The sequence below is a fragment of the Macrobrachium rosenbergii genome, chromosome 7 (assembly GCF_040412425.1).
Source record: "Macrobrachium rosenbergii isolate ZJJX-2024 chromosome 7, ASM4041242v1, whole genome shotgun sequence".
NCBI classification, from domain to species: Eukaryota; Metazoa; Arthropoda; class Malacostraca; order Decapoda; family Palaemonidae; genus Macrobrachium; species Macrobrachium rosenbergii.
In genome coordinates this window covers 36,513,727-36,528,726 of record NC_089747.1, presented here as the reverse complement: position 1 = coordinate 36,528,726, position 15,000 = coordinate 36,513,727, and the positions used below count along the sequence as shown (strand labels likewise).

The 15,000-nt window shown below is 34.1% G+C and overlaps 1 protein-coding gene across 3 annotated transcripts in view; it reads right to left on the bottom strand.

Moving 5' to 3' along the window:
- LOC136840304 (centrosomal protein of 104 kDa) overlaps positions 1–15,000 on the bottom strand; it is a 571,779-nt gene that overhangs the window by 245,967 nt on the left and 310,812 nt on the right. For all 3 annotated transcript variants that reach the window (XM_067107005.1, XM_067107007.1, XM_067107006.1), the window contains exon 3: positions 6,424–6,588. In XM_067107005.1, coding sequence (XP_066963106.1) covers positions 6,424–6,588 — 165 coding nt within the window. The remainder of the gene's footprint in view (positions 1–6,423; positions 6,589–15,000) is intronic.

Genomic DNA, 15,000 nt, shown 5'->3' with positions numbered 1-15,000 from the left:
CCTGAGTATCCACGGGTGGGTTGATGGAGATGGTATTCACTTATACCCTCTTGTGGCCGACTGGTTAGTGTCATCAAAAGTCCTGATTCCTCGTCCGTCGCTGGTTCGACCTCAGGAAGTGGAATTATTATCAACTAAAATTCTTTTGGTAACATATATGAAAATATATTACTCTGAGGTAGATGAATTGGATATTAAAGGACGTTTGTAGCTTTCTGATTGTATATGAATCACGGTGATGTGATAAATAGTCATAATATGGCTACGAGGACAAACGCACTACACGGTCAACATGGCAGAGGTGGGGTGGATATCGCTCCAAACGCAAAACACCTGAGTTCGACGGGTGGGTTGATGGAGATGGTATTCACTTATACCTCTCTTGTGGCCGACTGGTTAGTGTGTCACTGTAGTCCTGATTCCTCGTCCGTCGCTGGTTCGACCCCACGGACGGTGGACTTATTATCAACTAAAATTCCTTCGGTAACATATATGAAAATATATTACTTCCGAGGTAGAGTGAATTGATATTAAAGGACGTTTGTAGCTTTCTGATTGTATATGAATCACGGTGATGTGATAAATAGTCATATGGCTAATGCGCGAACAAACGCACTACACGTCAATATGGCAGAGGTGGGTGGATATCGTCTCCAAACGCAAAACACCTGAGTTCGACGGGTGGGTTGATGGGGAGATGGTATTCACTTATACCCTCTTGTGGCCGACTGGTTAGTGTGTCACTGTAGTCCTGATTCCTCGTCCGTCGCTGGTTCGACCTTCACGGACGGTGGACTTATTATCAACTAAAATTTCCCTTCGGGTAACATATATGAAAATATATTACTTCCGAGGTAGAGTGAATTGGATATTAAAGGACGTTTGTAGTTTTTGATTGTATATGAATCACGGTGATGTGATAAATAGTCATAATATGGCTACGTGTGACAAAACGCACTACACGGTCAACATGGCAGAGGTGGGTGGATATCGCCTCCAAACGCAAAACACCTGAGTTCGACGGGTGGTTGATGGGAGATGGTATTCACTTATACCCTCTTTGTGGCCGACTGGTTAGTGTGTCACTGTAGTCCTGATTCTCGTCCGTCGCTGGTTGACCACGGGACGGTGGACTTATTATCAACTAAAATTCCTTCGTAACATATATGAAAATATATTACTTCCGAGGTAGAGTGAATTGATATTAAAGGACGTTTGTAGCTTTCGATTGTATATGAATCACGGTGATGTGATAAATAGTCATAATATGGCTACGCATACAAACGCACTACACGGTCAACATGGCAGAGGTGGGTGGATATCGTCTCAAACGCAAAACACCTGAGTTCGACGGGTGAGTTGATGGAGATGGTATTCACTTATACCCTCTCTTGTGGCCGACTGGTTAGTGTGTCACTGTAGTCCTGATTCCTCGTCTGTCGCTGGTTCGACCCCACGGGACGGTGGAATTATTATCAACTAAAATCTCTTCTTCGGTAACACATATATGAAAATATATTACTTCCGAGGTAGAGTGAATTGATATTAAAGGACGTTTGTAGCTTTTGATTGTATATGAATCACGGTGATGTGATAAATAGTCATTATATGGCTATGCGACAAACGCACCACACGGTCAACATGGCAGAGGTGGTGGATATCGTCTCCAAAACGCAAAACACCTGAGTTCGGGTGAGTTATGGGAGATGGTATTCACTTTATACCCTCTCTTGTGGCCGACTGGTTAGTGTGTCACTGTAGTCCTGATTCTCGTCCGTCGCTGGTTCGAATCCACGGATTTTGGTGGACTTATTATCAACTAAAATCCTCTGGTAAACATATATGAAAAAATATTACTTCCGAGGTAGATGATGATATTAAAGGATCCGTTTGTAGTTCTTGATTGTATATGAATCACGGTGATGTGATAAATAGTCATATTATGGCTACGTGCAACAAACGCACTACACGGTCAACATGGCAGAGGTGGGTGGATATCGTCTCCAAACACAAAACACCTGAGTTCGACGGGGAGTTGATGGGAGATGGTATCACTTATAGTCTCTTGTGGCCGACTGGTTAGTGTGTCACTGACAGTCCTGATTCCTCGTCCGCCGCTGGTTCGACCTCGACGGACGGGTGGACTTATTATCAACTAAAATTCCTTCGGTAACATATATGAAAATATAGGGTGAAATAGAGTGAATTGATAAAAATGACGTTTGGGCTGATTATATATATATGTATATATATATTTATTTATATATGTATATGTAAATGTATACATAGCTCTTGTGCTATCTTTCATTATTCCTGCTCATATTACCCATAGGGTACGTGCAGGCAGTAGTCTGAAGTTAACAGCACCAGTAATCGTAATGAAATATTGTAAAAATTTATTTTTCATATAAATATACATTATATGTACAGTTATTTAATATTATTAAGATTTTATTTAAAATATAAATACAACTAATTACCTCTACCATTTCCGCTATGATAGTTAAGGTAGCTATACTTGTAAATAATTCAATATATATATATATATATATATATATATATATATATATATATATATATATATATGTATATATATATATATATATATATATATATATATATATATATATATATATATATATATATATATATATATACATACATATATTTGTATGAGTTTATGAAGCTAAAAAACTGATCTCACTGGATAGATCAGCAAACTTGATCAGTAAGGTCTCCTTCATAAAAATACGTGGCCTAGCTCTTAGAACGAAAAAGAATGATTTATGTCAGCCTGTCTCGACCCTGAAAGAAAGACATTAACTGAATTGGAAGTAAACTTCGCCAACCCCAACCACTGGATCCCTTTCCCCGCACCCGCCCCCAACACCTCTCTCTCTCTCTCTCTCTCTCTCTCTCTCTCTCTCTCTCTCTCTCTCTCTCTCTCTCTCTCTCTTTTTTGTTTGTAGAGCGAGACAATCAGGCTCCCAATAAGCCCCCAAAAGCTATCAGTTTGCAACAATAACTACTGAAGGAGAGAAAATGGATTAATAGCTGATTAAAAAGCGTCGTTTGATCTGGGCAACTGATCTGGATGAACGAGTAAACATCCATTGTGAGCTGCATTCATTTTCTTAAGAGTCGTTGCTATTAAACTGATTGATTACTGATGAAATCAGTCGAGGTCACTATGTTTTCGTTAGAGGGTGGGAGATGGAATACGTTTCTGCTTAAAGAAGCTGATTTTCCCCAAATACATCTGTTTATAAAACTGATAAATGAATTCGTAATATTAACAGCAATATTAAAAGAAACATGGACAGGAGTTACAGGAACTTCACAAAGCTGTATAATAATAATAATCATCATCAAAAGAAGAAGAAGAAGAAGTATTACTATTATTTTGATATCCTCCACTGAATTCCATTAGTTGTTAGGATCCACATGAAATCCTCCGTAACCTCCGCTTCACTTTGCTAACTCTAATGTGGCAACGTGCAAGGGTTCAGTTCCTTAAAGATCTTGATAATAGCCTTGGCAACGAACAACTTTGCATTCGTTATTTCATCGGAAGGAGATCTCCCTAGGTAACTGTTCTTGAAGATGCATCCAAGTCCGTTCTCCCATTCATGAACACTGACAGAGTGCAAGCAAGCAATTGTTTTTGTATATTTCATTAGTAGAAGCAATAATCTGTATTACAGCACGCAAAGTGAATTCGTATATTTTTCTCTGCATACCATTGACAGTCTTACGGATGATGACCTCCATGTTTACACTTGCCGTCGTCTAGCCAGGGCCAGACTCCTGCAACATTGCCCTCTATATAAGCATACACAATGAATGAAGGTACCTTGGCCCGAGCTTTGGCTGGGTACGTAACGTCCCTACTGGAGGAACCAGGACCCACTAAGACAGGTCGGCCAGACAAGGCATTAATGATGAATCAGCCGAGTCGGCCGCGTTAGTGAGCCATGGCCCATCATTTACAGGACGTAAATCAAGGACAGTTAAATATTTAGTACTGTTGTAAATATACACTGGTTACTCGAGGACAAATTTCTTTTAATTTACTGAATGTCTGAAGCATTCTGAGTAATCTTCAGTACAGTTTACGCCAAGATATTGTTAATAAAAAATAAAAATAAAACAATTCTAAACACGTTTTTGTTAAAATGTACTAAAAAAGAAAATTAATTTTTTGAGACACACCAGATTTTTTTTTTCCTTGTAGCATTTCCTCCCATGTTTGGCGCCCACGCTTTTATCTTTGTAGACATGATTAATTGTAAGAAGATCCTGGTGTGTACCAAAAAACTATTTTTTACTTTTTAGTGCAAATTAATAAAAGTGTGTTTTAAATTTTTATTATTTTTATTTTATATTTTTTAGTTTTGACAGAAATTGTAATGGAATTATGATTGTAGCTAACGAAAATGAGTGTTATCCTGTCGAGACAAAGGAGTTTTGAAAAATCTGTAGAGTTCGTAATTTATTCTGCTGAGTCTAAGAAGGTATGAAAAATACTGGAAAAGGTCACTGTAGGATCACTAGAGGTCACTGCTGACCCACTGATCATGTAAGGTCGTACTGTCACCGGGATTAAGTAACCATGCAAAATTTCAAGTCCATCGGGCGAAGGGAACAGGTCGAAAATTGAGTTACAAGATTTGACCCAAACAGATGGACAGACACAGAAGTTAAGTTAAAAAAATATATATAAAAAAATTTAAAACACGCTTTTATTAAATTACACTAAAAAGTAAAAAATAATTTTTTGAGACACCAAGATTTTCTTACAATTATGTCTACAAAAATAAGAGCATGGGCACCAAACATAGAAGGAAATGCTACAAAAAAAGAAATATACATTTTTATTTCTTGTAGCATTTCCTTCCATGTTCGGCCCCCACACTTTTATCTTTGTAGACATGATTAATTGTAAGAAAATCCTGGTGTGTGCCAAAAAATATTTTTTACTTTTTAGTGCATTTTGATAAAAGTGTTTTAATTTTTTTTATTTTTTCATTTTATACTTTATACGTTTTGAAAGAAATTGTAACTGATTCAAGGTTTTTAACTAAAAAAAATGGAACGTGATATCCTGTTCAGCCAAAGAAGGTTTGAAAAATCCATAGTTATTAACTTATTCTACCGAGTCAAAGAAGGTTTGAAAAATCCGAAGATTTTCATACAAATGCTGAGATATTGGGAGAGGTCACTGTAGGGTCACTAGAGGTCACTGCTGACCTACTGATCATATAAGGTTGTACTGTCACGGGGACTGAGTAACCATGCAAAATTTCAAGCCCATCGGACGAACGTAACAGGTCGAAAACTGAGTTAGAAGTTTTGACCCAAACAGACAGACAGACAGACAGACAGACGCAGAAGTCCAGTTAAATAAAAGCATGTGACAAAAGTACGTAAAAACAATAGAAATATAGTGTCCTTACCCTCGTTATCGATAGAAAAATTAACTTACAGTTGTGACATATGAGGCTGTATTTGTTAACAAAAACCTGACACTGATAAATAATGAGGCTACTGGTAGACTACTATTAAGAGAAATTAATACAAAACTGAAACTAGTATATAGAGATGAAGGAAGGTTCTGCTGCACCGATCAGCAAGTAGTGGGACCTGCCTACGATGAGTCCGTGTGACGTCATTGCCTGGCCGACCTGTCTTACTGTAGTAAGTCCTGGCAGGAACTTGTCGTCCCAGTTTTTTCTTGTATTACCGTCTTTTTATACTGTATGTGCACAACAGGATTAATCGTGAAAACTAAAAATCCGATGATTATGAAACATATTGAAAATAAAACATATCAACTTTACCTGTGTGACGACTTTGAAGACATTCTCTATAACAAATGAGAACTGTTTTGTGCACAACACTCACTAACCTTTACAAGGCGCACAAATGTCGTTTTCTTTTTCTAGTAGACCTTTTGTGCTTTTAAAGTAGAGCACAGTGCTCTGTTATAACTTGGAATAGCGTCTTATTCTGGTAAAGGGCTATTTCCCTCTTAATGGCCATTTTGCATCATATTCAACATAGCACAGAACTACAAAACCCTATCAAAATTCAAATTTGGTTCTTTATATCTGAAAAACTCAATACCACTTGGGTAGTGTGATATCAGTTGGAGTTTGCAGGACGAATATTCCTCAGATATATCTGCTCGCATTAGCGGATCACTTGCCATTAGAAAAAATGACACATTTGCATTATTATATATATGTGTATATGTATACATGTAAGTATGCATGTATGTATGATAACAGTTTCCCCAAGAAATATCTCTTTTGCATATATATTTGCCGAGTCGCTACATCAAGAAGAAGCGTAATAAATCCATAAAAGGAGTGATGAAAAACCTTCCAAAACAAGAAGTGAAAAACTCTCGAGGTCACTTACGTATCAAGTGCTCGTGAGCGAGAATCTGCACTCTGGTAAGGTGGCATCTTTCTGCTAACTGGAAGATAAGCTCCTGAGGGTAGATACAAAACCGAGAGGACACCCATCCTTTTACTCCAGGACCTTGTTGGAGAAGTTCCTTCGCACGGCCTCCTTCGTCCTCGCCTGTAAGGAGAATACACGTCTATTAAAAATCGATATTATATTTTCCAAATGTTTCCTACTGGCGTTATCCTTCTTTTATCCACCAAGAATCAATATCTAAAACTTGAATAGAGCACTAAAATTAGTCGAATAGACTCCCGAGGATCATTATTCAGTCCAGAGAAGGGATTTCATATTCATTTCCTAAAAGAATAAAAAAAAATCTTAATAACATCGGATTCTCTCAGGGCCGAGGTTCCTACATGTACCTATCCGCAACTGGGATTCCGAGCGGATTGAGGCCGGCGAAATGACTCAGTCTGATTAAACCGCAAACAATTCCGCTCGATGAAGAGACAGGGAGTAGGGAATTAGCATCAAGAGCTTTCTTTTACCTTTAAAATCTATTTTCTTTTGTTAATTACTGTTCTTAAATCATCATCATTGTTATTATTACCTACAACGTAAAAATGGAAAAAGTCTTAACAGATATTATCAAAAGTTTGGATAAAAAGAATGAAAAGGGAAAAGAGGCACTGTATGAAGAAACAGTAACCAAAAAGAGCGATAAAGACGGGCGGTGAAGAAAACCGAGTAACAATTCATCTCAGGAGCCATTTTATTTGCCCTATCACCTGATGGGACAGCCTGACTAATGACCTAAGACAGTTTACCTTAGGAGATGCCCCACCTTCAGAAAAAAGAAAAGTTTGACGAGAAATTAGGAAGGAAGTAATTGGGTGCGTGAGATGGAAAGAGGAAAGGGGCGTTTCCACAGAGAAAAAGGGAAATGAAGAGTTGAGTGCCACCGAGAGTGGATCTAGAGAGCAGTCAATCTGTGGTCTTGCTACCACTCATGACTGCTCATGCAAGTGCAGAAGTGAATAAAAACCTCAAAAAAGAAGCATAAGATAAACTTCTAAATTGAAAGAGCGACAAGAAGAAGATGAGGAAAAAAACATGAAATAATGTGAGAAGAAGTCTAAAAATAAAGTGGACAAATTCAATAGCATACATATATATATATATATATATATATATATATATATATATATATATATATATATATATATATACAAGTTTTCTTTCTGATAAAGCAAACAAAACGAAGGAAAATACTGTGTATATGAAAAAACATCATGACAGGGGGATAATAGAAAAATGCCATGACAAAGTGGAAATAAAAAGAGAAAAGGGACGAAAAAGACCATTTATCGCACGAGCCATTTAATTTTCCCTCCCGCCTAATAAGACAGACTGACTAATGGCTGTTTACCGGGGGAGATGTCTCGTCCCTCGTGAAAAATTGATAAAAAAGGGTATAACGGGAAATTAGGAGGTAATTGCATGTTGGAGATAGATGAGGAACAGGAAGTTTTCATAAGAGAAAAAGTGATATGGTAAAGAGAGCTTAGGAAACTGGGATGGAGAGAAAAGATGAGCTTTGGTCTGTCGATGACTTCAAGTGGTTAATGGAAGCGAGAAGCCCACTGCTGGATTCTCATGTAGGTGACTGTTTCCAAGTTATGAGCATTAGATCCATAATGGCATAATATATACTACTTGTGACCTTAAATAAATCTATAATAAAGCATTCTATGCTATTTACAGAGCTTAACAGGACAGAGCATACCAAATATGAAAGAATATCTCCACAATAAATGATCAAAACTCCCAAGCTCTTATTCGGTGGGAAAGAAAACTGATGACCGGCGAACAAACACACACAAATATGTACCACCAAAATCAGAGCTTTTTAACTTTTCTTAACAATAAGAAAAACTTTCCACAAAACAACAAAAATACCACCAAATAAAAAAAAATATAAAATTCACAGATTTTTCCAGCACGAAAAAAAACCGCTGCCCACTGCTAACCACAAAACACATACAGGCACACACACTCAAATGTATCCACAAACACACAAAAATCAAAACTAATAAATGTTTTTTTGATAGAAGGGAAAACTGTCATACAATGATGACTCGCAAAGAGAGTTTTATTTTCGTCAAAACCGCACCTGCTACGCTGAACAAACTACCCAGGCCGAGAAAATAAAAGTCAGTGCATATATACAACGGTCTCGGCCGTTTCGAAGCTTCTAGTATATGCCTTTGATGGGGTAATAACAATAATGGATATCTCTTAATTGATCGGCGATTTGCCTCCATCCACGCTATTGTGTTTTCGCCCACAGGTACAGATTTCAGCTAAAGATTTATATTATATCGTTTCGTATTCTATTTTTTTATTTGGCGTTATTTTTCAATAGCTTTTACTGGCTTCTTTTCCATGACATCAATTTTATTTTTCTTTTATTCCTTTTCACTGTGGCACTTGTAATTTATCTAAATTTGATTTGTAATGCACTTGAGTTGAATTAAATAATAATAATAATAATAATAATAATAATAATAATAATAATAATAATAATAATAATGTATTATTATTATTATTATTATTATTATTGAAACGAACCATACAGCTAATAATTTTCACTTACTACAAGTCCTGGACCCAAAGTAACTTGCTGTTAAAGCTGATTATTATGGTCGGTTTTTAGGCAATACCTATTAAAAGGTGATCCATTCATGAGCTCCTTTGATGAAACTATAACACACACACACACATCTATATATATATATATATATATATATATATATATATATATATATATGTGTGTGTGTGTGTGTGTGTGTGTGTGTGTGTGTGTGTGTGTGTGTGTGTGTGTGTACATACAAATTTCAGACTCACATCAGGATCGGAGTCCGGTCTCGCAAATGAAAGGCCAGGGCGTTACCAAGAACTCACGACGTTCAGTGGACGCCTTAGCCCATTCGGATATCAAGAGAGGTAAAAGTTGATACAGACTCTTGTGTACAAACCCCCATCGAACGCAGGTATTTGTCATCTGCGTCGGTATCAACCCACCTCCACCACGATATCCATTTGGTGCGTTTAAAGCACGTAGCCATTTTATGAATGAATTTTTATTACATCACCGTGACTCATATTCAAGAATTATCATGAATATATATACAGTATATATATATATATATATATATATATATATATATATATATATATATATATATATATATATATATACATATATATTGTCACGATGCGTATCAAGTACCTGGTTATTCCACAACTAATCTCAAAATTCAAAAATATACCTCACTTCAGCCAGATACCTGAACTCTCATAACATTAATTATTACGACTGAGTACTCTAAAGGTAACAGTGATCCCTTAGAAAAAACTTATTTATCAATCACTTGAAAATCAAACTAAGTCTATCAGAATATGAGGTATCAAAAATTAAACTAGAAATCTTATAGAGTAAAAAGGGCATCTCCATCAAAACTGTAACTGTTTCCTGGTCTTAATTCACTTTAGCAAAACTAAAAGAACAAAACATGTTTATCACTTTGCCTTATGCACACACAATCAATCTTATTCACTGGTGATCAACAAATGAAACACTGTTTTCTAAAATTCAAAGTTTATAACTAGAATTCACAATTAATTAGAATTCACAATCTGAAAAATTTATTATTACTTGAAAAATAATACAACACTCAATTAATTCTTGAATTAAATTATGAAACAAAACTAATTCACAAAAACTTTATCAGAATTTAAATTAATCAAGCAAAATTTAAACTATCAAGAATTACTCAAGATTAAAAAGAAAATCTTAACACATGAGATATCAAAATCAAATATGCAATGTTAAATTACGTATGCAATGTTAAATTACCAAGAAATATTTAAAGTGCTATGTAAATAAATGTTACATCACCAACATAAAAATGTGAAAATATAAAGAGATTGTAAATAGAAAAAACACACAAAATACACATAAGATTTATCAATAATGAATTCACTTGTTCAAAATTTCTAACTTATCATACCAATATTAATAAGTAAAATTCACGTTACCTACAAAACTTTTGAAAACCTCTGTAAATCACTGCTGCAGCTGCGTTACACAATACACACTTTTTACCAGGCGCCGTTACATGAACTAAATAACTTTACTAAATTCAGATCTCAAAAGTTAATGTTAATATGTGACCACAAAACACTACGTTAAAAGAATCTCTTTCTAAGAACGAGAGAGAGAGAGAGAGAGAGAGAGAGAGAGAGAGAGAGAGAGAGAGAGAGAGAGAGAGAGAGAGAGAGAGAGAGAGAGAGAGATGGAACCAAATCGACTTGTCTCAGAAATCAGAATGAAACAAATTTTAGAATTCCAGTAACACGAAACAATTACATGATGCCATTAAAGCATTTTGGGTGCGAGATACAAAAGTTCTAGAAGCAGGGAAGTGACGTCATTAAAGCATTTTGGGTGTGAGATACAATGGAGAAGCTTCTAGAAGAAAGTTACGTCATCCCAGCAAAACGTTTTGAACGCATCTTACAAAACATGACGAATTGATCAGGACACGTATTCTTTCTCTCCAAGTGGTGTACGTGACTCGACCAACGCATGTAACAACATGAAATCACTCGTCTTGAGCCCGTGACGGGACGAATCGGATTTTGTTTTCAAACCTGTCATCACTAACCCAAAACAAAGCGCTCGCTCTTATCTCAACTGATGACAATTGAAATGAAACAAGCCCTGGTGGACACACACACGTGTTCACATACTACGCTTTTATCAAGAAAGATATTCGTTCCAAATTACATTACTATTAAAATTGTATTAACAATTCTAAATTACGCTATCAAGTTACTTAATCATTAGTTCTTTTGAGATCTGATGCCAAACTAAATATGACACTTCAACAACCATAATCATTATGCACATCACATGAAAAAAAAATATGTCAAAATTATAGGAGGATATAATATTACAAGTAACATCATGAAAATATATATATATATATATATATATATATATATATATATATATATATATATATATATATATATATATATATAGATAGATAGATAGATAGATAGATAGATAGATAGATAGATAGATGTATAGATAAAATAGATAGATAGATAGATAGATAGATAGATATATAGATAGATATGTGAGTGTGTGTGATATGCGCGCGCGTACTTGTGTATTTGTGCATGTCAGTTCTTTTACTTAACTTTACCATTTACTAGTTACTGTTTGCTACTATTTTCAAATGCTTCATTTCTTCCTTCGTTTTGTATCTGTTTTCCGATATAAACATTTCATTTTGTCCCTTGAATATGTACACAATTGGAATATTAATGATGACAACAATAATAGCCGGTTGTTAGGGGATTATGAAATGACAGACACTTGAAAACAGATATCCCTCAAAGCAAAAGTTCCTCGAGCAATCCCCGTCGCGTCGGTTGGTGGGTGGCCTGGCCGAAGTCAGCTCAAATTCGGAATGTTGTGAGTATAACTAATCAAATTACTTCGTCCAAGTCAATATTGATTTCGCCCCGTCATTATTCATTCAGCACTTTCTAATCATGTTTGCAACTTTTCTTTCGTACTACAGTACAAAGTAACTAGTCATTTAGATTGCTTGAATAATGAACAAAAGAGGTTCTTTAGGGCTGCATTTACATGTTAATATTCTCCATAAACTCTCCCAAGTACATACATACATACATACACACATACAGACAGACAGACTGACATGCACACATACAAGTGGTAAAAATCGTCACTGTAAGTCGTCGGTGATCAATAGCGTATCGCTAATCATTCTCCTTCCAAGTATACTTTCGCGCCGGTACAGTAATTTGTATATTAACCGACATAACGTAGCCTAATTTTTGTAAATCTAAAAATGTCACGGTGTCTGTGGGAAATACACACACACACACACACACACACACACACACACACACACACATATATATATATATATATATATATATATATATATATATATATATATATATATATATATATATATATATATATATATATATATATATGATTATTATCACTTTATACATGTGATTCATTTATCACATTATTACAGGTGAAAATTAAAATGGTATCTCTGATTGTTTGGTTTCGACTTTATTTACAAGCCATTGACGAATGGCTTGAAATAAAGTCGAAACCGGTCAGACCTACACCTGCTTCTTATTTTTCACCTGTGCATGGTAATGTGTGATATATATATATATATATATATATATATATATATATATATATATATATATATATATATATATATATATAGTATATATATATATATATATATATATATATATATATATATATATAAGTAAAGTATATATATATATATATATATATATATATATATATATATATATATATATATATATATATATATATATATGCATATATATAAATATATATATATATATATATATATATATATATATATATATATATATATATATATATATATATATAAATATATATATATATATATATATATATATATATATGCATATATATAAATATATATATATATATATATATATATATATATATATATATATATATATATATATATATATATTTCATATATATATATTATATATATATGTATGTGAGTGTGTTTCCTACATACACCGTGACATTTTTTAGCTTTACAAAATGAGGCTACGTAAGTCGGTTAATATACAAATTACTGTACCGCGCGAAAGTATACTTGGAAGGAGAATGGTAAGTGATACGCTATTGATCACCTACGACTTACAGTGACGATTTTTACCACTACATGTGTGCATGTCAGTCTGTCTGTCTGTACGTATATAAGTAGAGTATATACAGTATATAAAAGTAAAGAGTATATATATATAAAATATATATATATATATATATATATATATATATATATATATATATGTGTGTGTGTGTGTGTGTGTGTGTGTGTGTGTGTGTGTGTATATGTATGTGTATATATATATATATATATATATATATATATATATATATATATATATATATATATATATATATATATATATATGTATATATATATATATATATATATATATGTATATATATATATGGTAATATATATATTACTCGAGTTCATGCATCCTTTGGTGATGTATTCTAGCAGAAGCATTTTTTATTTTATCATATTGGATTTCGATATAATGTTTGTTACCAGTTTATCATATTATATTGTGAAAGTATATGTGTATGCGTGTTTGTATGTTTCCACTGCCGTGAACGAAATGTGCAATGGTTTCTGAATATCTGTGAACATTTGGTTCCAACCGTCTGTGTTCGTTTGTACTGTCATCCTAACATAAACTTCAAGTTTCTGCTACTACGTGTCGATCCTCTTGGAGATACATTAGAAAACTAAAGGCGATACAAGTTAGGATTTATATCCTGTTTTATATTGTCCCTGTCGTACAGTACATCTGCCTAAATGTATCACGTGTTCCGGTGACTCATTGCATATATACATACATACATACAGTACATGTAAACATACACACTATACACATGCATATACTTACATATATCAATATATAGTATATTATATGTGTTTAACTTGTTTATGTGTAAAGCATTTCTCATTCTCAGTAGGCTAGATTTTCTTATTCATAATATCATATAGAATATATATTTCCATTTTAATAATATCTTCCGTTAAGAAGCGCTTATCTATTTCATCCCAATATATTCATCTCTGCCTCATCTGCTGAGGCACACACAACTCTATTACGTTTAAGCATAAGGGCTAAAGTCTCAGAGTCGTTTAGGTAAGATGTTTCCTTCATGCATATTTCATGGCAGCCTCATTATTTCTATCTTAGTTTTATTTTTATGTGTTTTCTCCATCCCCGACCCCCGTGACCCCTTCCTTTTTGTCTCTTGCTTCCTTCTTCGTCTGGAACACGTGTCTGTCTTTCAAGGACTCATTCTGGAGGATGAGTCCAGAGGGACACTCGTGATGCCACATCAGGATCCCAGAGTCCTTTTTTTGCGCTTCATGATTAACAGGCGAAGTATCAGGGTCCTTCTCCGGCCTCCACACTTTTGGCGATTATATTCCTGATAGCGTATTCCCTAAGGAGGTCGTTTAACCTGCTTTCTTCCAAGCTCAAGGTCAAGATGCCTTGGTTCTACTTGTCTTTGCGTAAGAACCTCATTTATTTTATGTTGCTTGTTCTCATTTTACACTAATGGGTGTAAGCATCTATGTAAGCAGGTCAGTTTCATTGAATAACTGCTACTGTCATGCTTATTTTTTAAGTATTTAAAGAAAATATAATTCTTAAAAAATAGTATTTTACCTTAATAAATAAAAAAAGTTATTAAAAATATCCGTTTTCTGTATTGTACATGTATGTGTGTGTATATATATACAGACATATATATATATATATATATATATATATATATATATATATATATATATATATATATATATATACATACATATGTACATATATATATGCTTTATATGTCACTAAATAGAG